Below are 21,802 nucleotides of genomic sequence, written 5' to 3' on the forward strand. Positions count from 1 at the left end.
TAAGAGCAACCGTAACCGGTGCTCGAGAGACCCCGGTTAATTCCCAGATGCTACCGACATCCCTGCAGATTTACAGCGTGTCCTTGCTCCAGTCTGCTGCCTCTGAAACGGGGGCTCTAACCGCTGCCTGCCCCAGCTGCAGCGGGCACTGGGCACATGGCGAGGCCGCTGCACCCTCCCGAGCTCTTTGCTGTCGTTTTAGCAGCGCAATCTGCTTGGAGGCTGCAGGCGCGTGGACATCCCGGTGAGAGGACGCACTCCGCAGATATGTGCGTGCAGGCCGCTGCGCGCACACAGGTCACGGCCTCTGCCCCGCACCGCAGTGTGCCGCATGAGTACATGGAGTAGGCATGCAACTGGGACTTTGGGAAATAGTCCCTTAGTTACGTTATAAGGGTATCAAGTACCTGAGAAATACTACACTCAACAAAACAGAGATCAAAGGCATGGGAAGCTTTGGGCTCTGGCAGGACCACTTTCACGTATTATAACTGAACAAATTTCCCACAATGTTTAATGCCAGTACTTGCAGTTCCACTTCCACAACAGTAAGAGGAAAAAGTTGCCTAAAGCCCAAAAATGACATGTCACAAAAAAAATCTGTGCTAAAAAGGATGAAAAGAACATCTAGTACAATTTATTCACAGAGATGCCTTTAATAGACTAAATTTACACCATAAAAGCCGTATTCTATCCAGTCCGTATAATAGAGAAAATTGTATTATTGATACTAATACTATCCTAAACACAGGGATACATTTCTGTTACATGCTAGGGACTGTACCAGCCATCTGAGAAAGCCTTATCTGCACATTTATCACTGTCATCTAACTCCTATTTAAGGGCATCACTAAAATCAGTAGCTGAGATTTAGAAGGTGCAGAAATAACTCAGACCACCAGAGCACTGTTTTGTGCACAGCCCATGGGAAACAGCCCTTTCTGCAGATCAGAAACTGTTGCGGCAGGCAGACAGCAGCAGACTGAACGCAAGTAGCAGCCATCTTCCCAGAGCAGCACTTGAAATTTCAGTTGAGGAGGCACGCAGCAGAGTCAACAAAATTAACGTTTGCACCATTATTGACACTCCAAGATTTATTACTCCCTGTTCAATTTAAAAAGATTCCCTAGGGAAATTTTTAGGGGGTGCTTGCTTTATTAGTTGTTATTGAGTTGGACCATTTGACGGCTTCGGTGGAATGTGTGAATAACAAAATCCTTGCTAGGAAGAGATCAAGTGACCCCTGGTGACTGATATGGAGGACACTGATTTGATTGTAGCTTGATGCATTTAGTTTCCATTGAATTGTATACACAAAGGAGTCTGTCTTGAGCTGCTGCTGGAACCTATAGTCTCATAGTGCATATGGCTGTCACCCCCAGGAGGCACTACATTTCAGTAAGATTACTATATAGAGCTGGATTATTTATTAGAGCTCGATTACCACGGGGAGGAAGCATCATGCCTGGACCCTAAAAACTCTGTTTGATATTTGTAATATTACTCCATCAATGTATTATTGTGCCCGTGGGGAGGGGGGAGAAGGAGAGGCAGGAGAGGAAGAGTTTTGTCTTCTTAAAGCTAATGAATGTAAGAGATATCTTTCTTCCAGGACAAATACAAAGAAACCATGAAACATTCTTGTATAAGCAGGACATTCAAACAATAGAAGCACTACTGAGAATACAAACACAGGATGAATTAGTCATGCAGCTATGCAGTCTAAGAGGCATTCTTGGGACTAAAGTACAAAACACAAGGCTACCTAACAAGTAACAAAACACAAGGTTAAGCAGTGATAAGATTGTAATTGTGTTTTCTGGGTGATTATGAGAAAAAACAGAAACAGACTAGGAAAGCTGAGAGAGGAGAGACCACAGGTCTAATGAATTCATCCAGACACCAAAGCACTTACAGAACTATGTGCAAGGACACAAGATTCCTCTAGTATTCTGGTGAAAAGAACTTTTTACACTACTGTTAGAAAAGCAGGAGTGCGTCAAGTTTATCTGTTTACATCACCAACATCTTTTGCTAATTGCAGGAATCCATAAATCCCCCATTTTAGATAGTCACCGTAGTGTAAAGTAGTATTCCTGGTATCAGACTGGCATCCAGTCTCCAAAGAAAGGGTTTGCTAGGATCTGTAAAGCCAGTACCGAAGAGAGAAATGGCTGGTGAATATTCCTGTTAAACCAAAAAACTGTAAGTAGTGGAGGGATGTAATGAACTCAAAAATCAACTTAACCCAAAAGCTTAAAGCAAAAGCTGAAGATTTTGTAAAAGCAATTAAAACATGTCCTTAAAAAAACTACCTCAGAAAGTCTGAGGTGTTTCAATCACAGATGATGTCTCTGCTGGAGGGGCACCACTGCACAGATTCTAGAGCAGGAAACTCCCCCACGGTTCCAAGCTTGCCAGAAATTCCCGAGCTGCACATATTTATCCTCCTGCCCCTCAGCAAATGTGTCGTCTTAGTGAGCTGCTTGATCATTGCTACTGGGACCACTGAAAAATTACCCTGTGAAGGAAACAAACAGCTTTATTCAGTCTGTGAGCATTTTGGGGCATATCAGATCTGAATTGCCTTACGTTAGAGCTCATTCAAGGCTCAGTTTAAATTTATCATGATTAGTATTAACCCCACATCTGTGCTACATACTGGCCTTTGGCAAAACAGTAACTGAGGTTAGGAAAACATTCAGATTATACAAACCAAAGGAAGCCTGGAATCTCTTTCTCCAAGCAAACCAAGGTTACCCAGCAGGAATAGCTGTTGCCCCACTATTTTCCTACCAGTCTATACTTTGCTGTGTACAGCTACCATAATTATACTCAATCCTCTCTGTGTTATATATGCTAATGTAATTTTCTGTACTGTGGCTGAGTCATCCATAATTCATGCTTTCCTTTCTAACGGCATTATGCCTGTGGGGCTGGAATGTAGAACTGGTTTTCCAATATGCCAGATGACTGCCCAAAATGGTGGAGTACAGTCAGTTTCCTTCTCCTTGACTGTGCCATCAATAAGTCTGTAAAATTAAACAGTTTTAATAGTAAGAGAGTCCATGGGATGGGAGAAAGTCACAAGCAATAGCTCTAAGTCATGTTTCTCCATTGCCCAGTTAGTATCCTGATCACTGGCCTATTCAACTACATTGTGGTAATTTTCTCTTATTTTGACCAGAACCAGAGAAATCTTTCTAGAACAAAAGAAGTCATAAGAATCACAAATTTTTTGATAAAATCATTAGTTTTAAATGTTTAACAGTTGCTGAAGAAAATCAACATTCAAATCTCCTTGTCCAATTTGAGTGATATGCCTGTGGTGCCAGATATGAGACCAAAATATCAGCGAGTGACTGTGAATCTCTAAAAGGTAACTAAAATAGGCAGACACATTATTGCAGTTTGCTCCCCAAATGAGAGCTTTGCACATCTTCCTAACAAAACCCGTGGCTAGTCCACTTACAGGAAGAAAAATTCAAGAGACTTCCTTGGGGTAATGCAATGCAATTACACTATTCTGTTCATTACACAGTACAATACCTGTGTGAAGGAGAGACAAAGCAGGGATACTTCTTGAAAAACATTTAACAATGAAGCAAGGGAAAAACACACTTCTTCCAATTAAGCCGAATCAAAATACTGTGTTCAAGAACCTAGCTACAGATGACTACATCCAGCAAACTGGATAATCATATTATGGAAAGCTACAGTCACGGGTATCACACAGCAAGAAGTATTCTGAACCCAAAAAGCAGCACATAAGATCACCCTCACTGAAAGAATGATTGATTGCAAGCAAAGAAGAAAGAAATTACACAGGATAGCTTTTCTGAGGACAGTATTCTCACTTGTGCTTTTTAAACCCAAGACAAAGCCCCTGGGAATGTAAGATACTAATTTAAAAGAAATGAAAATGATTTCTAACTTGCCATATCAAAACCTTATATAAAAGCATTTTCATTCACTGTGTAGTGCCTGTAATGCCTAAAAACCTTCTCAATTATATTTGTTTTCTGGTTGATTCTCCTTTCTCACTGAAGAAAGAGAAATATTGCTATCTAAAAATGAATGATATTATAACAGCAAAAATCCTGAGCCATTAACTTTAATAGGAATTTTTAAATGGACAAACTAATCATTTCAGGATTAGGTCCATAGAAATAAACCATCGTTAGATTCAAGGAGTTAAATATTTATTCACTGTGAATGATATCTTAATATTTCCAAAAGGACTGTTCTGGGAACAAAGGACAGCAAAATCACAAACCGGCCCATAATAGTCTGATGCTGAAACACTTTATATATTCCAATGTAAAATGTCAAAATACTTGTAGACAAATAGACAAGGATGCATTCAAAGGTGACATAAGCTATTTGCTACCCAAGGGTAACTGCTGGACACCAGGAGAGCACCTACCCCTTGAACCAGAAATCTTCAGCTTCAGATAGTAGAAAATTGACTTTTGCTAAGAAGAGGGAAGGAGAATATGTGGCTATGGAGGAGAAGCATAAGGCCAGCCATGGAAGCAGGAAGTATTTCTACTATCCATAATCTTTCATATTATACAATATTTCTACCTTGCTCTTTGATCCCCTTGTTTGGCTGTATGTGAGTCTTCCTACACAATTACAGCAGCCTGAGAAAATTGTTTGGAACATTGTGAAATATGTTTTCATGTGTTTTTCCTGTTCTTTTTGATCAACTTTTTGCAATTTGTAAAAATCCCATTACCCCTGCTATTAATAACTGTTAATTAGAAGCAGCTGTGAATGTAGATTTGTGATATAAAGCAAAATTTTCAAACTTCTAGCACAGAGGTATCCTGGCTCAGGACTGTGGTTCTAATGTACTACCGCTATTCATGTTATGTGTGGCTATTACTACTACTAATGCTGCAATGAAAATTGATGAAACTCAGCTTCTGCACAGCTGTATTTGCTTCAGAAAGTGGGCTTTATGTCTTGAATTCTGTGGGAAATTAAAAAGAGTATGTTAGGTTCCTGCCTTAGTATTATTTTACAAATGAACGTTCTGTTAATAGATGACAACACCTATTTCTCTCAAAGTATCACAGCACTATGGAAAGCCTGTGCATAACTTGAACTTGGATTCATCTACCTTCAGTTAGCTGTCTAGAGCTGTTTTATGCAAATACATCTTGCTCTGTGATTTGTCTTACCTGTTCCTTCTCCTTCTTCCAACTACTCCTTCAACATCTAAATCTATATTTTAGATGTATATGCCTAATGATCCCTAACTATTGAGTATACCTGTCATGTATATAAGACCCACCTCCCTGCCAACTCTGGTATCTAAGTCTCACTCAGGCTGTGTACTGGGAGATGTCTAAATATCACTTACCACCAGAAAAGCTCTTATTTCTAGTCATGCCTGCAACACAGCAGGTCCACTGGAAGGTAGGCTGCAATTAAAGCTCCCAAAGGGACAAGGCTCACTAAGCCATAAAAAAAGCACTGTCTTTTGGATTAGCATGAGTGGAAAATCACAAAAGAATTAGCAAGAGAATAGGTTAGGTTTTTATATATGGCAATCATGAGATTGTACATGAGGCAGTTCAGGTTTCAGGATATTCTAGATAGGTATGAGCTGACAGATAAATGTAGAAATTTAGGTAGGAGAGAGGAACCAAGCTGCAGTCCGGTTACTCTGACAGCAGAAACTACAGTGCTACTATGGATCGTAACACTGACGCAGTTGTGAACCCCATTACCTCCTTGTGATTCCCGATGGTTACTTTCCGTTTTGAAATAGTAGAACTGGGCTCCAGCCAAGCCATTTGTTTGGATTTAGCTCAGATATGTTTATGTTCTGCTGAACCAACCCATTTCACTGGCAAATTGGCAGTATCTCAAAATGAAACCTATCACTGGAAAATATTAGTAATACATTGCTCAAAGCCAAGTTCAGTTGACATCCCTTAGTATAGGTGTGATAGAACTAAGGAAAGTCCCTGTCATATTTCTCCTGCAACTCACACAGGACCCTGCTTCCTGACGCACCAGTTAACTGCTAGCTAAACAACTTCTGAGCTGTATAGTGTAAAAACATGGAGCAATGTTCCTGATGTTAATAATTTTATCATTCAAACTTTAGCTTGAATCCAGAAACAGATTATCACTGGGCTGTTTCTATGAAAAGTAATGATTAGCTAGCGACAAGGAGAACTGTTTTTGCACACCACTGAAGAGAGTGCTTATGCCATCACTGTCTGGGCCCATTTTTGATCTGAATGAAAATTGGCAGTGAAATGGGCAGTTTGGGATCCACGCATGGAAAGTTTCAAATCCAGTTTCTCATATAGTATGCAGTCATGGTGGTCATATTCAATGCACCACATAATCATGGTGGGACACCTAATTGTCTCTTAGTATTTCTTATGAGAGAAAAGCAATAGAAAGAATCAGAGCATTGTTCGTCCCAGCTCCAAGAGCAATGGATGACACCAAAAGGAAAAATTAGTGAATGCTTATGAGAGAGATGTGAAACAGGTTTGTCAGCCTCTCGTAACCCAGAAGAAGAGCTCACAGGCAGTTATGGAACGCTGACTATACTGGACGCTGAGGTAAATTTCAGGAAAGAACTGTATAGAAGTTGCCGGTCTTCGGGGGAGGAAGTTTTAAGAATTTGCTAAGAAGTACCACGGCAAATAAATTCTTTACTATCAGAAACATCACCAGACAGGTTAGCATTAAAGACAGTAAGTAAGATTGATTAAAGCAAGTGCTATAACTGATTTTGACCCTGACAATACATGTAATCGTGCTGAATTAGAGAGTATGACCACCAATTTAGTGACAAAGCATGATCTTGAAAATGAATCCAGAACAAGGATTATTAGATACCTGGATGACAACATGATAACAGAAGAATAGTGTGAGATTTTCAGCATGAATCCTGTGGTATGCAGAGAGAAAAACAATGATGGACTCTTAGAACATTAGCATTTCTTAATACTAAATACTGAACCATAAGCAGACATTCAGAAATATTAAAAAAAAAATAGTGTGGATGCTTATAAGTGCAAGGAAAAGAGAAATGCCCTACCTGTTTCAGTTTTAGTTTGAGCATGACAGGAAGAATGTGAGGAGGTTATCAATTTTACAAACAGAAATGGAGGGATGAAGCTTAATACATTGAAAGAGGTGATTAAAAATACAAAGGAAATGAAGAAAAGAGCTGCTGCAGGCCAAGCCCAAGTTAGCTGATACAGATAGTGCCTCACAGGCTAATGACTGAAAAGAGCAGTGATTACTGACAGTTTTAAAAATTGTCATTCTATTTTAATTCTCAAGATGTTAGATGCAGAAAAATTAAATCACATCAGAAACCACAGACCTATTACTAAATGGCCAAGTTTTATTAAACTTTTTCTCCAGAATTTTAACAGAGGCATTAACTAAAGCTGCCTCTGTTAGCTTGAGACAGACTAGTTTTATCATAATGTTGGGCAAAAATGGACTAAGAACTGTTGTATTTACAGATACTGCACATGTATTTGATTCTCTTTCCAAAGATCACTTGGAAATTAAAAAGTAAAGGACCTTGATATTCATGTTAATAAAATCATTGAAGACGGCTATTGAAACATGCAGATGTGCTCTGAACTGAAGAAGGAAGTAGCATCACTTGACTTAATTAATGTAGGAAGGGATCAGGGAAAGCCAATGCTACCCCTCCTATATAAAGTCAAATCCACTCCTCTAATGTGCAAATTAGAACTGATGGGGCAGGGTATGAGGCAATTCAAAGAAAGATCACTACACTGGCATGTGCTGATCATGCAGCTTCCTTCAGTAACTCGTGGAAAGGCATGAAGGAAAATATTATGATCAGTGAGTCTTTGTGTAATTGACTGGCTTGAAAAGGCAGGTCAAAAAGTGCCATGGATTTTATACTAGCCCAGTTCTTGATTCATGCACAATTTAAAATTGTTATGCGTGGACTGTGCCTCTGAAAAGCTAAGTATGATTGTGCTGGAAAAGCATGAGAAAATCTAGGATCAGGTTTGATCTATCAAATAGAAAGGTTATTCCAGACTTAAAGGTCTGGTTTGAAAAAAACATGGGAGTTCTTAAAATATTTTAAAAATAGATCTACTAATATATATTTGCAGTGCCTAAATATATATATCAGATAACAAATATTAAGCAATCTATTTTTCTCTCCCTGACTCTGAAATACAGAGAGCTATCAATGAATGGCTTCATTTCCCTCTTTTATGTTTGATGACTTGCTCAGAATAAAAATAGTGGTCTTTTTGGCCTGTGGTTTCCCACTGATTCAGGTAAAGCAAGTGAGTACTATCAAAATTATGAAAGGATTCTTCAGAGCTTTTGGGACAGGGACACTGAATAATAATTCAGGAAACAATATATGACAGTTTCCCAATATTTTCATGCATTTTACAGATATGCTATTATCAGGCATCTTAGAGGACCTAACTTGAAGACCTAACTTTAAGGGAATCATCCAAAACTACATGTTGTACATTGATTAATAAGAGAAGTAATGAATTTAAAAATTGGGAAAAATGTTCACAATTAAGACAGTAAGTTTTGTGGATTTTATAAGCGATCTGATTAGTAATTACCAGAGAAGTAATATCTTCTTGCCTCTTTTCAAGTTTGAGCTAATGTATGAAACAGCAGAATTTTTCAAGTGAGGAAAACAAGAAATGACAGATGAGACTCCCCCTCATATATTAGATACTCGGTTGGTTATCCAAGAGGCTATAGGTAGAAGGCACAACTATTTTGTCTTCTGATAAACCATGCAATATACGATTTATAAGAAGACCTATATTATAGACAACAGCAATGATCTCAAGAAAACATATTTGATTTTTTGTTAAAGATGGCATTGCTCCTGTTATGAATTTAACAGTTTGACAAGAAAGTAAAAGGAACAGTCTTAGAGGTAGCCACAGAAAGTGTTCAAATACCAGATTTACTGTACAGAAATTACAGAATTAGGCCCTGGCCTATTTGTGTTACACTTTGGTTTTCCCACTTGGAACCAGAGGTAAATGGCACGAAAAAGAATTTGTATTGCTGGCACTCCTATGCCTCTTTGAAGCCAGATGAAACAAAGTAGCAACTGGCAGTCTGAGGGCTTTCCTCCATTCCACTGGAATTTTATATATACTTTCCAGGCAAGGAAAGTTTTAATTAGATATTACATTTTTCATATTTATTGTTTCTAACTTTTTTTTCACTTCTTTCCCTCACAGGCTTTGATTTTTCCTGCTTAGAATGTGTATATATTTTATTAGTTTATATAGATTTCATTGTACTATTTATACTTCTATCTTATTTATACATTACTGATTTTTAGATACATCTTTTCTGCTTAAATTTCTCAATTTACTTTTTACCTGATCCTCCCAATTATGTTCGATGTGGCTGAGGGTGCCCATGTGTTTCACCAGTCCTGCTTCTCCCAGATGCTTATCATGTTCACAGAGCTCACACAACTGATCTATCACTGATCTAGTACGAACAGTGACGGGGATGGACAGGCCAGTTGCGGCAACCCTGACAATTTTACACAAGGTTCCTGTGCAGGGGAAGGCAAGTTAATTATTTAGACAGGAACTTGGGATCAACTAGGGCTGGAAAATGGGAATGGTAAACACAGACTGGGGAAAGTCTGGAAACATTTTGCCATACTATCACTATATCTCACACAGTCTCATGGAACAGCTGCGAAAATGGGTCCAAAAGGAAACTGAAGGGCTCCTACAACCAAGAACTATCAGCTCACTTTCCACTTTTATTAGAATTAAAAATATGGCAGTATCCATTAGCACTGGATCAATGCTGGTGTCATCTGCTATTTAATTCATCTCTTTTGAGAAAGGCTCCCTTCCAGCATATATTAATGTACATCCATCAGGGTACGGGCCAGCACAGACATCAACATCTCCTGCCAACAGCAGCTTCAAACACACAGTTGGGTTGTGAGATAGTATCAGGCAGCCCAGAGCTCTAGGAATCTGGGAAAACCTGTGTGCGCTTGGGTATGGTTGGTTATTGCACAAACACCCTGGAGCAACCTTCTTTCCCGTCTACAGCCATCACACAGGCATCTTTCCTAAGGCAGACAGCCCTACACACCCTCATCTGGCTTGCTCCTGTAAACGCTAGTTTCTAACTTCTTCTTGTTCTCTCCTGCCTTTTCTATCTTGATGGGAAACTACGTGTTTTATTCTTTCTGGGCCCATCTGTCTTCACTCATTTCTGCTTAGAAGTGCTGCCTCCAGCTCTACACCTAGACCACTAGGTAAGATAGTATGCCTTTGCAGCTATCTCTATCCACTTTTGCAGGGAAGGTGGAAAATGAGATTGCTGGCAAAGAAGGGCACAGTAGGAAGCTGGATGATCTTGTGAAGGATGGAAATCCTCAGCCAAGGCATTGGAACTAACCTGCAGAGCCTACCCAAGGAGATGGGCTGAAAAGGATGATGCGGGTTGATGATCTGATGTCAGAGAAGCCGACATCCAAAGATGCTTCCTTTGTATCAGCTGTTTCTAGGGGTGCTGTGCATGCGCACTGCACTGAATGGAAGTGTGAGGCTACTAAATGGGCAGAATCAATGATATTTTATAATAATGAATGTGAAATGTTTCTTAATGCTCTATTATAACAACTGTTATTCTTCATTAAGAATCTTATAAACAGCAGAGAGCACATTCAACAGTATGCAAAGGACTAGATAATCACTTGTGTTATTATCATTCTCACCAGCCTGTCAGCTAAATAAATTGTGCTTGAACCTCTTGCCTTATTAGTACGTGTATTGAAGGTTTTATATTTTTCTAGATTTTCTTGACAAAGCTACTAATCTTTTTATATCATTTTAATACTCTGCAATAAAATAGGTAACGAGGACAGTTACAAATCTTCATGTACAAGAGATGAACATGTCATTAAAAAGGTGTGTACAAAGTTTTGTGGGAGGCTACACTTTATCTCATACATAGCTATACTGTTTTGCTCTCTTGTAGCTTTACAGTGTCCCTTTTAAGTTCAGTTCTGCTCTACTGTCTAAGCTGATTAATACACACACTGAAGTTTTTTATATTTTTGTTAGAGCTATTTACCACCCCACATCATTGTAATGCTCTGGCTTTCACACACCAGCCTCATTTACTCACTCCATAGCCCTCTGTGTTTAAAAACCCAATATAATGCCACTTTATTTTATCCATTTATCACTCTGGGATAATCAACAGATACAGGTTAAAAATACAAAGCATGATGTGTCAGCATGACCTAGTTTCACTATTACCACCAGAGGGCACTAAGCCCTGACAAACTAAATTGTCTATAAAAGGAGAACTGAGAAAATGGATGATTGTACTAGAAAGCCTGGGCAGCAGACGAATTTACTAAAATAGTGCAACTTCTTATCTTAAGATGGCATTTTCCATCGTCTTTTAAGTGCCAGAACTGATGAAGTAGCCTTTCCCCATCCCTACTGCATTAAGCAGCCTTTTATGAGAATGTAACTATCAGTGCACTACCTCTCAGAGTTAAATACCAATCTTCACTCATACTATTTAGGGACAGTTTAGAGAAATCATATCCATGGAGACATGATGAGAGAGAATAATCATGACTCAGTCATAGTTAGTTAAAGATTTTGTATATAAATTTGTCCTAATTAAGGTATTTAAGAATTTCTCTAGCAGGGTGGAAGAGGCAGATTCTCTCAGCTCCTGATACATACCAAAATCATTTTTTCTTGTGGTCTTTCTTGTGGTTTCTTCAGATTCTTTTAAGAAGGCTTTGATGACAGCTGTAAACTTGGAAATCCAGCTATTGGAGTGTAACTGCAGGACTACAGAACTAAAACGTATGCTTGGGTTTGAAAAGAGATACAGGCTTCTGTTAAGATTAACTTGATCTCTAGCAGGTTTTTCAAAGCCTGTTACTCACACCGAAGAAACAAAACTGATGTTTCTGTCTTGTGCTTTCTTCCTCTAGCAGTCAGTACCCTACAGAGGTGTGGTTCAGTTTAGCTGGGACCACCCCCATGTAGTTTCCTTGCCCTAGGGAAGAGTGCAAACCAGGATGTTGATTTTAGCTCTACTGTTGTAAATCTGTAGTAACTAGGGCCAAGAAAAAAGCAGACTATAATCTGTAAAATCATCTGTTTAAGTGTCATAGGTATTCTTTTTGCCCAGACCACTTACTGAAAACAGCAGATAAACTGAAAAGTGATGCTGTAGAAAAAAACGCAGTGAATAATTACGAGCTTTTACCTACTAAGTAAAACTTTTTACTTCCTTTGAGAATGGTTTGCATTCTGCCACCTCGTTACACCGGAACTGTTTATGGCACTCTGTCATCATTTTCATTTCCTGTAGGTTTTAGGACTGTACAGCAGTACTGAAATAGAATCAGCTCTCTTAATATACAAATTCAAATGCCCATCCCATCAACGAGCATTGCTGTACACCTTAGGTGCTTGATCCTAGGGTGGTATTTGAGTAGCTATGTCTAGCCATTTTAACTCTATAGCGCAAGCGGAGAGTCAGATGTCAAACAGTTGCAGAGTAAAATTGAGAAACAGTTTAGGGAGCCCAGACTGAATCTCCAGGCAGTTATAATCTCCCTCGGGCTTTCTCTCTGATCAGTGGCTATTACCTTCTTTTCTTTACAGTAGCGACTTTAACAAGCAAGTGCGCAGTACTTCCCCTGTCATGCCCTGTCTCCTCATTCATTCACTGTACCCAGCACTGCGTAAAGGTTGCAGGTTACAGCGTTACATTGGGAGAGGCTGAATTCCCTTCAGTCGCAATCACTGGTCTTGGATCTCCCACATTCCAGACGAGTGTTTAAACTTCAGTTGATGTTATTGCCTGAGAAACAGATACTGCGCTTCCTTGCTGGTCTGCATTTTAAAAACGCCTGTGGAAGTTCCAAGATTATGTGGTAACTGAATGGATTTTGAGTATCGTGTTAGACTTAGGCACATAACTTCCACATGAGTCCCGCTTCAGCTTTTTAAGCCTGTTTAGTATCTAGCTCTACTGGTCTCTAAATGATTATTTTCTTTCCAAATTATTATTTATATTCTAAAGAGCTAATTCAAAGACAGAGAAAGAAACTGATCAGCTCTTCAGCTGGAAAGCCTCAACGACCTTTAACCAGTTGATAAGAACACCCTCACAAAGTGGTGCGAGGCAGCAACATTTGCTTCTGGGCTCCAGTTATGTCCCCTGAAATCTCACAGCAAAGCAACCATCTGCGTGGCTGTTTAGCCACCAAGGAAAAAAAAAACAGAGACTGAAAAGGAGATCCACTGTTCTCCCTTCGTTACATCTACATCCATTTCAAACTTGTGCTCACAGTCAGATTTGAAAACTTACTGTAACTGTGAACATATATACTGAAAGAGTGATTAAGCAAATTATTCCTTAGAGGAAACAAATGAAGTCCAAACTGTTTTTTTAAAGGAAAGGGGTATACATATACACATATTTTCAAGAGCAGAAGGTACCTGCTTCTTCTGAGACTATGACAAGGATGTAATAGCTGATATAGGCACAGTGTATGGAATCCTGAACGCGTATGTGTCTTAACTGCTTACAGGTCCCCAAGTGGTAAATGCAGAAGCTGCACATACTAGATCCCTTCCCAGTGGATAGATAGATAAATAACGGAGAATTAAATTCTCCAAAGCATCTAAATGATACACACATAAGCTCAATTTTCAACATGATTTAGGACTTGTAATCCTATTTTCAAAGATGCTTCGGTGCCTAAAGATGCAGACAGTCCTCTGACGGGATTTCCAAAAGTTCAGGATCTTGGAACATAAGCTGCAATTTTTTGAACAGATCATAGTGTGCCTATCAGAGACACAGATGGGTGCAGAGGTATCTTTGAAATCTGGCTCCCAAACTCCACCAATTTTCTGTGCTTAAATAATTTTTGAAAATATGACGGCTACTAAATCACTTCCATGCTTTTTAAAATGCCCATTAACAGAGAATAAGACCTTATTAGGGCTACCAACTATCTGTTCTTTAACACACATGAAGATTATGTTTTGCTTATGTTTTGTTGCTGCCCTAAGTATAATTACTGCTAGTAATTCCTGGTGATGCCATTACCTACACCTACAACCTTTTAGGTACTTTAACTTTTTAAAAATAAATGTATACACTGCATTAGATACCGTGTTTGAACTCCAGGCCACTAGAAGCAGAAAAACACCAGCATTCCAGGTTGTTGTATAGGTACTTAAGCAATAAAATGATCCTGCCCTTCCTTCCACTCCACGTTCCCCGTTCCCTTCTTTGTTTTGGCAGTAGCTGTTGCTTGCAGTCAGTCATGGAACTGAAAATCCAGGAAAAAAAATTATCAGTCTGTTTAAAAGGTTGACCTCAGTCACTGTACAGCTTTATGATCACCAACAAAAAGACAAGGTAGGAGGAAGAAAGGTTTGTGCCTTTTAAAGGAAGCATGGTCCTGGATCGCTTAAGCACATTGTGAAACCGCAGCATGAGACAATAGCTGTTTAAACTCTGAATATACAAGAAACCGAAAAGCTGGGTTATGTGTGCCTGCTAAGGGCACAAGGCCTTCATGGCTCTTTCTGGGAGAGCAGATTTCTGTCCTGTCTCTAACATTGGCTGGTGTGTAATTTACACAAATTCAGTGCCTCGACAAACCATGAGCCTGTCCAATTACAGAGATTTGCAAAAGCATCTTTGGCAGTCTAGATATAGTACTTACAGCTTTAGATATGGTCAACTTCCCTGCTACACATGCAGGGTGGAGCTGGGAAGGGCGAGCATGTAATTAGAAGGCAAAACCCAGCCTTGGCCACTGAAATCCTTGCTATTCCTGGCTCTTACTGAATACTGGCTGCTAACTGCATCTTCTATGGGCATAAAAGCTTTTATCCTATAATATAAAGCTGTGATAAAATTAAAGGCTTAGAAAATGCAGCTTTTAAAGTAATCATTGTGACCAAGTGAATTGTATGCACTTTCAAGTTCTTAAATGATTCCTTTGGTATGTCATTTCTGTACTTTTTGTTCCCACTAACCTGTATCTTCGGATTAAAATCCAAGCTAAGCATTTCAGACTTTGGAAAGCAACCAAATATGTTGTTAGTCTCGCTTTTGACTAAAAATACATTTCTAGAAGCAGTTACATGATGCATGAAAAATAAAGGCCTAATACTACATGTAGACCTGAACACAACCCCAAAGTAACTTTGACTCACTGTACTTTACTTCGTGCTTGAGAAATCCCATCATGATACTGCTGTTGTGCATCAGGTGCCCAGGTAGCAGGACTGCAAATCAGCTTGTTGCATGAAGCTGTTTTTTAGTCAGTAAAAGGTGCACATGCAAAGCTGATCTGAGAAAAGGCCTCAGGGTCTGCCCTGAAATGATGTTAGCGAACAGAACGTATGTGAAATAAATGGAGAGAGTATTGGAAACGACCCCTAGCTGCTGAAGATGATGATGATAAAGTGAGGCTGCTTCACGCATGGAAAAGCTGCCATCAGGACAGCTAATAGCAACTTCCCACTTTGCCTGACACCTGCACAAATCAGCCCTCGGAGCATGCGAGAGGCCTGTGCGCTGCGCCGGTCGTCCTCGCAGTGCGATCAAAGCAAGCTCAAGTTGGTCCTCAGTAAAGAAAAGTGAGACTAACGAAGGGAATATTATTCTCTCCCACTTCCTTAACTTCTTCTCTTTGCTCTATTATTACAAAAACCCCGCCCAAAAGCAAGACAACCCCTTCGCTGCAGCCAGCGGGACCAGTAACGCTGCCAAAGGGGGCTGCTCTGCTGAAACTCTTAGGCAGTGCTGAAAGTCTCATTTTTAAAACCGGGGTTCTGTGTAACATTCGGGTTTCAGATGCTTCCCCAGCTTGTTTTTGGTAGTTATTTCAGTGTCCTCAGTACAAACCTAACAGTTTTTAACAGAGTCCTTACCCAGCGACTGCATCAACCAAAAAGTCCTCGAGACTCTGGACAACACGAAACCGCAGAGACACGGATCGTCTCGACACAACTCTGCTTAGGGGGGGCATTTTCCTTCAGAAAGGCACAAAAACGGTACGAGAGGGGCACAGAAGGGCCCTCGGTGCTGCAGCCCCGCTCGGCTCCCGCCCAGGGCCCCGCGGCTCCCCGTGCCGTTGGCGGCACCGCCCCCCCCGCCCATCCGCGGGGCCAAGCGGCCGGGAGGAGGCTCCCCCCAACCCGCCCCCCCGGCCGCCCCTCACGCCGCGCCGCACCGCCCCGCCTGAGGCGCAACGGCGCCACCCCGCTTCCCGCCGCGCCAACGGCCGCGCGACGGGGCGGGGCGGGGCGGGGCGGGGCTGGGCGGCGGCCGCCCCCACCGCCGCCGGGGCGGGCAGTGCGCATGCACGCGCGGGTGCCCAGCGCCGCCGTGGAGGCGCGCGGCCCCTCAGTCGCCCCCCCGCGCCGCCGCTTAAGGAGGGGCAGCCGCGTCGCGTCGCGCCGCGCCGGGCTGAGCCGAGCCGAGGCCGCCGGGGGAGGGGGCGGCAGCCGCCATGAGCCGCCTGGGCAGGAAGGCGGACGAGACCCTCATAGAGATGGCGCTGACCTCCGACGGTAGGTGCCGCCGGGGGCGGCTGGGCGCGGCGCGGGGGCCGCGGGGCCCGGCGCGGCGCCGCTTCCCGCCCGGCGGTGGCGGCGGGGCTTTCGGCACCGTGGCGCGGGGCCGGCGGCGGTCAGCGGAGCGGTTTGAAGCAGGGTCTGTTGGTCGTCGCCTCCGGAGCGGGTGGCCGCGGCCGCCCTGGCCAGGCTGGCGCAGCCCCCGCCGGCGGGGCGGTGTTAGGCGGGGCTCTGTGCGTGCGGGGCGCCGCGGGGCCTGCGCTTGGCGGTAGCCGCGGTGGCTTCCAGCCCGCGTCGCTGCCTAACGTAATTTTTGATAATTAATGAGGTAACGTTATGATTTCGTAAAGTGAGTTGGCGTAAATGCCGGGCGTGCGTTGCCTGGCGATGCAAAACAACGGTCGGATATGAGACTGTACATGGATATTTTTGGACAGATCCTTCAGTCTTTACAAAAAGAAAACGGGAGAGGAAAACATCGAGCTGGAAAAACTTCCTTGCGTCATGCTTCTTCACATCAGTCCTAGAAGTAAAGGCTCAAAACGAGGGAAGGGACCGCCAGCAGCATCTAGAGAGGTGTCTTGGGTTCACAGGCTCCTGATTTTCCCTCACAAGCCTGATTGCTGTGTCTTTTAGAAAAATACATATTGCTATTTTAAACACTCTAAGCAGTAGCATAAAGTCGTGTTTTTTCAAAGTATTTGACAGTATTGTTTTAGAGAAATAGGACTGCAAGTAATGCCTGTGAAAACTATCCAAAGGAAGCTATTTGCAATGACAAGCACAAGCGTAGCATAGTGCAGCTCCTCGAGAGGCAGGAGGTCGCAGCTGGTGTCAGACAGACATTTGCTGTCTCCGTGAAAGCATCTTGCAGTTGGCAGACTGAACTGAAGCAGATGGGGATATTACAGCCTCTTGGCCAGCAACGCGTTTCCAAAGCCTTGTGGGGAGACCTGAGTCATTGCCCTTCCCACTGCACATAAGCACAGAAATGTGCTTAAAACTGTCTCACTGTCCTAAGCAGTAGTTGTTTTCTTCTGAAGTAGCTTGAGGCTAAATATTCGTCATGATTAACAGGAAATTAAATGTTTGCAAAATATACAATAACCATTCAGGGAACGGTGTTGGGAAGTCAGGTTTGTAAACATGATTCCCTAACATCCAGTTTTCCCATGTAAATTTTGTGGTTCATTAGTCATAAACATTGAACATAAGGAGGTTTGAGGGGTTTCAGTGAACAAGGATGATTTATTAGATTTTACAGTACCATAACACATTACTGTGTGTGCAAAATCTTCTTCTTTTTTTTTTTTTTTTTTTTTTTATCTTATCACTTTGCTGAAGCAGAAATTGGACTGTAGTAGATAGAGGAGAAAACGTCTATGTTAATATGTTGTTCAAGAATTTCTTAGGGTAAAAAAGTCTTTGATTAAATAATCTTCCATCAGTAGCGGTCTATGAAAGTTAACAATATGCACATAAGATCTCCACTAGGACTTCTAGTAGATCTAAACACGTGCTTTGTGCTTCTGAGAAAAACGTAGCCTCTTAAGGAGACTCAACGCTGTAGATATCTGACGTGCAGAAGGAGGGTCTGTGTGAGTCGGTAGGAACAAGGCAGGAGGAAGGGCAACTGCTGCATATTTTCCTTAAAGACATGCTCTTATTTGGCGAGTGAACGTGCATTTAATTCTGTTTTACTACTGCATTTCAATAGTAAATCCTGAAGAATAGGTTATGTAAATGAAAACCTACCTACCAGCAGCAGAAAGTTCAGCTTGCGGTCTGCACGTAGAGGCCATATGCCGAGCCTTCTACCTTGAAGGAAGCTTTCTTGCTTCCTGTTGAATTATAGCAGAATGAGGTAATAGTTTCCATTTGCATTTGTGTGGTTTCGCTTTTTGTTGAAGATGTGATATTTACCTAAATATTAAAAACTAAGAAAAATGAACTTGTGAAATCTGAATATAAATATCACAGGAAGAAGACCATAATATGTTGTTAGGCGTATTTCCTTAGGTCTGTGCTGTCTTTCAGTGTTATTACAAATTTTTTTTTTTTTTTAGCCTGAAATATTAGTACTACACTAGCTGTGTTGTGGGATATGTCCTGAGGCTGTGAATCTTCCGGAAACTAGTAATTGGCTCAGTGTCATGTTTTGAAATGGGCCACCTGTGTATTGGGGGTTCTTTTTGCAAAACTTCTGAAAGTGTGGTTTGAACCCAGCGTATTGTAGCAGATGGTAAGAGATTATACAGCATTTGCCTTCAGTAGCAGGAGACTGGTCTCTGCTATGGATCGTGTTTCTAAGATTTACCTTGATTGCTCTAATTTCAAATGCTGGCTTCTGTTGTTTGGCATCTTGCTCATCTTCCATCATCTGAGAAAGTAGGTAGCAAAATATCAAGAAAAGCTGATGTGGTGACTTCTGAACAGCATTTATTCCAGTTTATTGCATTCTAATAATGCATCAGCATTCTGGGCCAAATTTTAATATCATTTGATAGTGTTACTGCACATACATAATTGGAACTATTATGATTAATACCAATAATAAAAATTAAATATGGGGCTCTTTTCAAAGCCACATCTGTCATTAATTATTGAAGAAATGTATGTAATAATTTCTGGTCCATTTGTAGAAATGGAGATATAATGTAGAATGGGATATCATGTTCCCACAGGACTAAACTGGAAGATTTGTGAACCAGAAAACAATTTGAAAGACTATTCCTAGACAATGAAATAAAAACTGCAACAAATGTAAACACATATTCAGAATATGAAAGATAAGTGAGAAACTGTTCCATTAGATTAACCAACATGTAACTCCTGAACGGAATTTCTTTACTGGCTGAGATGCATCACTGTCCAGGCACAGTTCAGGTATGTGCTGGTTATCCAAAAGGTAAACCTTGTTTTAACAGAAAACTGCAGTTTGTGGTAGGAAAGTGTGTGTTTTGGAACTGATTCTTACAGCTTGGCATAATAGTGCTTTATATCTCTGCCATGCATATGCTGTGGTGTTTTTAATGAAAAACTGAAAACTTCAACCCCATTCCACCGCACTTCTTAAATATGAATTCTATCCAAAGACTGTGTCAATAAAAAAATAAAAAAGGCCCTAGATTGGTGACTGAGACCTATAATACTTTTAGATGAGGACCCTGCATATGAGGTTAAAGTCACTCTTACATACTCTCTCCGCAGCCCAGTGACTAGCAAAGTAGTGCAGCTCCAAAGAGGAAATTTAAGAGTTTCACACATGCCTTATCCCACATAATTGCTATTGGGTTAATGTTTAGGCCACTCTTCTGAGAGCTCGGAAATAGAGCTGAATCCCTCAGGTAGAATAAAGAACAGAACAGCCATCTCTCACAGCTCAGGTGAATGCTGTCTAGCCTGTGTCTTGAGAAAGGGTTTTACAATCTCACCTTTTTGCTCATAAATTAGAAGAAAAAACTCCACCATTATTTCTCCCTTGCACCAGTCCTTAAAGGAAGGGTTTCCAACCTTCAGGCAACGATTTCAGATTTTGAATTGTTTCAGATTAGATTTTTTTTTAAGTATACATGGATCACTCATTCACCAACGGTAAGATATAAGCACTTCATTGTTTCATCTTGTGTGTTTGTAGATCTTCTGGTACAGTCAGAACCGTTGTTCTCTGGTTATTGGTGACAACCAGTAGAGACAGTGGAGTTAGATGTTCCAAGTGCACTTTTTTAGCAGGAGAGAATATTTTTCAGTAAAGTACAGTTTAAAACTGGAAATCTTGTGTGATCATCTTCTCCTTAGCAGGCTCCCAAGGGTAAATGTGAAACCGGGCCTTTGGCAAGATAACAGAACACAGCAGGCCCTGTGGGTAGGGCTCAGGATCCCAACAGTTGGTCTTTAATTTTCTGCCCTGGCCCTAAATTACAAAGGGCCGTGTGGTTTGTTATTCCAAAGGGATTTTCTTAGCTCTTGGGTAGGAAATCATAAAGCCTATGTTTGCCTAATTTGTGGTGTGCTAGAAATACATCATGCTGATGAGTAATGACTAGCAGACATGCATTTTTGAGGCTGTTGGCAAGTTAGATACCTTTCTTTATATCAGCCCTGTTAACAAACTGGTGCTCACATCAGAAATGAAGTGATGGGAGCCATGGCCCCATTTTCTTGATTGATGGGAAACATTTCTCTCCGGGGCTTATATTTGACTTCTGCGGTTACTCCATCTTTTCTTAAAGTAATTTGGACAGAAAAAGTTAGTCTTGCAAACTTGTAGTTCAGGAAATTTTTTTTTGTTTGTTTTTTTTCTGGGATTCATTTGAAGTCTTTTTATGTTGGTATACTCTTATGTTGTTTAACATAAGAAAATAAAATCTTTATTCTGTGGAATATGGTAGCAAAATTCTCAGTGACCCCAGTAGTGCAGGCATTGCTCCCACATTTCACTGGAAGCAAAACCAAAATAATTTTGAACTAGAGCATGAGGACGAGAAAACAAAAAATTGCAGGTGAAATTGGCCATCTGAAATTAAATGTCCTGGTAACATGAAATTCAGGACTATTACCAGTGGACAGTAAATGCAAGGTGTGGTTCTCCATATAGTGCTTGTCACTGTCTTAAGAAGAGTACAAGTCACGTATTTTCTTAGCTTATGCTACAGCCCTGCTGCTCCCCCCTCCTTTTTTTTTTCTTTGGTGCTTTTTCCTCATCTTCTTATTTCGCTGTTCATATATTGCTTTTCTCTTGCAGTGTCTAGAGAAAACATGTCATACACAGATGGATCTTTTATCTATGTCCCTTGAATGAATAGTACATTGGGTCTCCCAGTATTCCGAAGAACTAATGCAACACAAATACAAATGGTGAAGAATAATAAAATGGGAGATTGTGTTGCATCAGTGTTTTCAGAGGAAGCTGGAGAAATGCATTAATGAATAATGGGCTTCAGCGAACACTAGGAAGAGAAGTCTGTATTACACTTTTTGAAGTACTTGTAATTCCCTTGAGCTGTGAAATAGTTCCCCTTTCTTCCACTTTTCGTACATGATATTTGAATACACCTGGCATTTTTATAAATGTGCAAGGAAAATGAATTGCTTGGGCTGTTTTGTCTGCTTCTGCGGTCATATAACGCTGATTGCAGTCTGGCCCTGAGCATGTGAATAGT

General features: G+C 41.0%; 1 protein-coding gene and 1 long non-coding RNA gene across 9 annotated transcripts in view; one reads left to right on the forward strand and one right to left on the reverse strand.

Moving 5' to 3' along the window:
• Positions 1-636: 636 nt before the first annotated feature.
• LOC135328659 (uncharacterized) lies at positions 637-16,186 on the reverse strand. Its single transcript, XR_010389620.1, has 3 exons — positions 15,996-16,186; positions 14,220-14,380; positions 637-2,521 (listed from the first exon to the last, which is right to left on the reverse strand). It is a non-coding gene; the product is annotated as an uncharacterized LOC135328659 (long non-coding RNA).
• A 190-nt stretch (positions 16,187-16,376) lies between these two features.
• The window catches only part of ANO5 (anoctamin 5), a 59,484-nt gene continuing 54,058 nt past the window's right edge, over positions 16,377-21,802 (forward strand). For 7 of the 8 annotated variants that reach the window (XM_064512853.1, XM_064512854.1, XM_064512856.1 and 4 more), the window contains exon 1: positions 16,377-16,637. In XM_064512853.1, the coding sequence (XP_064368923.1) occupies positions 16,577-16,637 (61 nt within the window). In that variant the 5' untranslated portion in view covers positions 16,377-16,576. The remainder of the gene's footprint in view (positions 16,638-21,802) is intronic. The other variant, XM_064512858.1, reaches the window with a different exon arrangement.

This window comes from Dromaius novaehollandiae, chromosome 5 (genome assembly GCF_036370855.1).
Source record: "Dromaius novaehollandiae isolate bDroNov1 chromosome 5, bDroNov1.hap1, whole genome shotgun sequence".
Lineage (NCBI taxonomy): Eukaryota > Metazoa > Chordata > Aves > Casuariiformes > Dromaiidae > Dromaius > Dromaius novaehollandiae.